The 3,879-nt window shown below is 44.0% G+C and overlaps 1 protein-coding gene across 1 annotated transcript; it reads right to left on the bottom strand.

Moving 5' to 3' along the window:
- Positions 1-217: 217 nt before the first annotated feature.
- On the bottom strand, positions 218-3,432 carry RNASE10 (ribonuclease A family member 10 (inactive)). Its single transcript, XM_033435982.2, has one exon. The coding sequence runs from the start codon at positions 3,082-3,084 to the stop codon at positions 2,230-2,232; it is 855 nt and encodes a 284-aa protein (XP_033291873.2). The 5' UTR covers positions 3,085-3,432; the 3' UTR covers positions 218-2,229.
- Between the last annotated feature and the right edge of the window lie 447 nt (positions 3,433-3,879).

Below are 3,879 nucleotides of genomic sequence, written 5' to 3'. Positions count from 1 at the left end.
CATCTTCTATTTATTCAACCCCATAGCTTTTCTCCTCTTTGAGTAGATCCAATCCCTTTTCTGCTGAAAATATTCTTTCACTAACTTTCTTGTTTTTCAGAGCAAAAGAAGAAAAGAGGTGCTGAGTGAGAATAAAATTCCCTCCAATCCCACTCATTCTACATCTATTGAGCACCTAATGTGACCATTATTCTACTTATTGGACATAATTTTTTTTTTTTTTTTTTTTTTTTTTTTTTGCGGTACGCGGGCCTCTCACTGTCGTGGCCTTTCCCGTTGCAGAGCACAGGCTCCTGACGCGCAGGCTCAGCGGCCATGGCTCACGGGCCCAGCCGCTCCGCGGCATGTGGGATCTTCCCAGACCGGGGCACGAACCCTCGTCCCCTGCATCGGCAGGCGGACTCTCAACCACTGCGCCACCAGGGAAGCCCTGGACATAACTTTTAAAAATAGTTCTCTGTTTCTCTCTCTCCTCATCACTCTCTTGACCCACCCTCGCTCTAACCCCCTATGCCAAACTCTTTATAGGACCAACATCTTCTTACCTGGCATGGCATAAGAGATCAGTGTTGGCTGAATGAATATCTAAAAGGATTCAGAGAAAGAACAGGGAGATCCCAAAGAGAACAGGAAAAGGAGACCAGGAGAAAGAGGCGGGGTGAGGGAGAAACAAAGGGAGGGAAAAGAAGATCAAAATGGCAGGTAGAATAAAGATGTAAAAAAAAAAAAATCTAGAAACAATAAATGCTGGAGAGGGTGTGGAGAAAAGGGAAAACTCTTGCACTGCTGGTGGGAATGTGAATTGGTACAGCCACTATGGAGAACAGTATGGAGGTTCCTTAAAAAACTACTAATAGAACTACCATATGACCCAGCAATCCCACTACTGGGCATATACCCTGAGAAAACCATAATTCAAAAAGAGTCATGTACCGAAATGTTCGTTGCAGCTCTATTTACAATAGCCAGGAGATGGAAACAACCTAAGTGTCCATCGTTGGATGAATGGACAAAGAAAATGTGGCACATATATACAATGGAATATTACTCAGCCATAAAAAGAAACGAAATTGAGCTATTTGTAATGAGGTGGATGGACCTAGAGTCTGTCATACAGAGTGAAGTAAGTCAGAAAGAGAAAGACAAATACTGTATGCTAACACATATGTATGGAATTTAAGAAAAAAAATGTCATGAGGAACTTAGGGGTAAGACAGGAATAAAGACACAGACCTCCTAGAGAATGGACTTGAGGATATGGGGAGCGGGAAGGGTAAGCTGTGACAAAGTGAGAGAGTGGCATGGACATATATACACTACCAAATGTAAAATAGATAGCTAGTGGGAAGCAGCCGCATAGCACAGGGAGATCAGCTTGGTGCTCTGTGACCACCTAGAGGGGTGGAATAGGGAGTGTGGGAGGGAGGGAGATGCAAGAGGGAAGGGATATGGGAACATATGTATATGTGTAACTGATTCACTTTGTTATAAAGCAGAAACTAACACACCATTGTAAAGCAATTATACTCCAATAAAGATGTAAAAAAAAAAAATGGCAGGTAGTAAAAAAATGAGAGGAAAAAGAAAAGGGTTGAGAAGGGTCAAGAAAATGAGTGCTGTCTTTGCCCCAGGACATGTTTTATCTCAGTCTGCACCACCATGGCACCGTACCTGCAGACCCCTACAGCCAGGGGTTCGGGAAAAGAAACCTGATCCACATGGTTCTCCAGACGCAGTCACAGTTAGAATCACTTTAATTTACATCTGTAGCAGAGAAGTGCTACATGGAAAGCCCAGGAGGCTTATGTGATTGCCATAGAGGTTCATCGTGGGTAGCAGGGAAGGATGTGGGTAAAGGATGCATTAAACTATTGTAATCCACACCTAAAGGCCTCCAGACCAGGGCACAGACTGATAACCAGGATCATAGGAGAGACTAGAGCAGTTCTTCACTGATCTCTTTCCAGGGCAAGAGATAGACTCTAAGAGACAGAGAACCTACAGAGATTGGACATCCTCACCCTATTCTACCACCTCTAATCCCAGGAAAAAAATGCAGGTTGGGTGAACCCCTAGGGCAAAGAAGATTTATATTTTCAAATAGGATAAAGAATAGGCCAGCCTCTCTTCCCAGAACCTTTTTTGCAGAATACCTAAGGACGAAAACAGCATGAAAAAGAGGAAGTGGAAAGGAAGACAAAGATGAGAAGGTGCAGAAGAGAACTTACTTCATGGTCCAGATGCTACCTGGACTTTCATGTCACTACAGGATATAAAAATGTACTTTTCAAGAATGAAAGTTATGTAAGTACAGTGAGGAGTGACTTGGCCTGGTTTGGATAACTTGCAGATTGTCAAATCAAAAGGACGGGAGCTTTTGTGACACTTGCCTCCCTTGAGGTCACAGGCAACAACAGGACTCTTACAGACAGCTTTGACTGCCTCTAGTTCCTCATGGATGAATATGTACCGGGGTATGCATGTGTGGTTGTGCGGCTTCATCTTCTGTGCCATCAGGGCATTGCATTCCCTGTCCATCAGGTCAGACCTCAGATAGTCTTTTTTGCTCTGAAAGAGAGCCTCAGCTCTGAGCATCTTGTTTCCTCCAACTTCATCTTCACTGACGATGGTCTCTTCCAGTTGCACCACTTCTTTGTTGCTAAGGGTTTCTATGCTTCGAAGGGTGCCCGCTCCCTCCCTAGTGGCTTCAGCCTTGTCATGTGAGTCACTGGACTGAAACTCATTCAGTAGCTGATCACTTTCCTCCAGGACTGCTGCGGCCATCTGAAGTCCCAACCCCAGGCCTACCCCCAGGCCCAGCAGGAGCAGCAACATTATGAAAAAGATCTGCACCAGGGTCAGCTTCATTTTGCCTGGAGGGGAGGAGGGAAACAGAGGACTGACTTTGAAATGAAACTTGGCTCCAGTAGAGATCGTAGATTCCCCTAAACCCCGACAGCATAGTCTTTGGGGTCTCCTCTCCCTTCTCCACATTACCCCATTCCCCCCCCAAGACAGAGATCCTTTCTCACTCTTTTCCCATTTCTCCTGTCCCTCCCACCACATTCCCTGTTGCTGTGGCATAATGTGTGGATTCTACAGAACTGGAAGATGACCCGGGAAGCAGTTCTGCAACTGGTTCACATATGGGGTATCAGTGGGGAAAGTTGACATCAATTGATTCTTAAACAGAAATTAGTTCTAAATCACCAAAAAGAATGGGTAAGAGGACAAACAAGTACAGTGTCACACTTCCCTTGAGAGAAATTCTTATAGAAAGTCTTATTCTCAGTAAAGGATTAGAATTACCATAGGAGATCATCTCCCTATTTTTTCCCCAAATTAATTTCTGCTCATTCAATTATTTATTATTCTCCCTGTTACCCACCCTCCTCCAAAAAGATCAAAAGGAATAAGAAAAGTACTATAGTCCATTCTCACTCTTAAGCTGAGGCTGGCGGGGGGAGGGAGACGTGGGAGGATGCCCAATTTCACCTTGCTAAAACTACATCTTGTCATGCCAGATCCCTTCTACTACTATAGATCTCTTAGCACTCGGGTAATTCCTGCTGATTAGTTTTTGTACTCTTGGGGAGGACATGGAACAAGAATGAAACCAAAGAAAACCAAACAACTGACCTGCGAGGGTTCCCCTACTAATAGAGATCCTAAGGAAACTGAGGGAAAGAGCATGCATCTTTTTCCTGCAATGCCAGCCTCATGCCCCTATCAAAGAGAGACCTTCCCTACCAGAAAAGAATATTGCTATAAAGAACATTTTTGAGACAATTGATAATATGAGAATATTGTCGATGGAGTAGATAGGAATGTTATGTCAGTGTTTGATATAGGGAATTTGAAATTTGTGCTACAACTGTT

Source organism: Orcinus orca, chromosome 2 (genome assembly GCF_937001465.1).
Source record: "Orcinus orca chromosome 2, mOrcOrc1.1, whole genome shotgun sequence".
NCBI classification, from domain to species: Eukaryota; Metazoa; Chordata; class Mammalia; order Artiodactyla; family Delphinidae; genus Orcinus; species Orcinus orca.
Note: the sequence above shows the minus strand (reverse complement) of the source record. Positions and strands in the feature narration are given on the sequence as shown.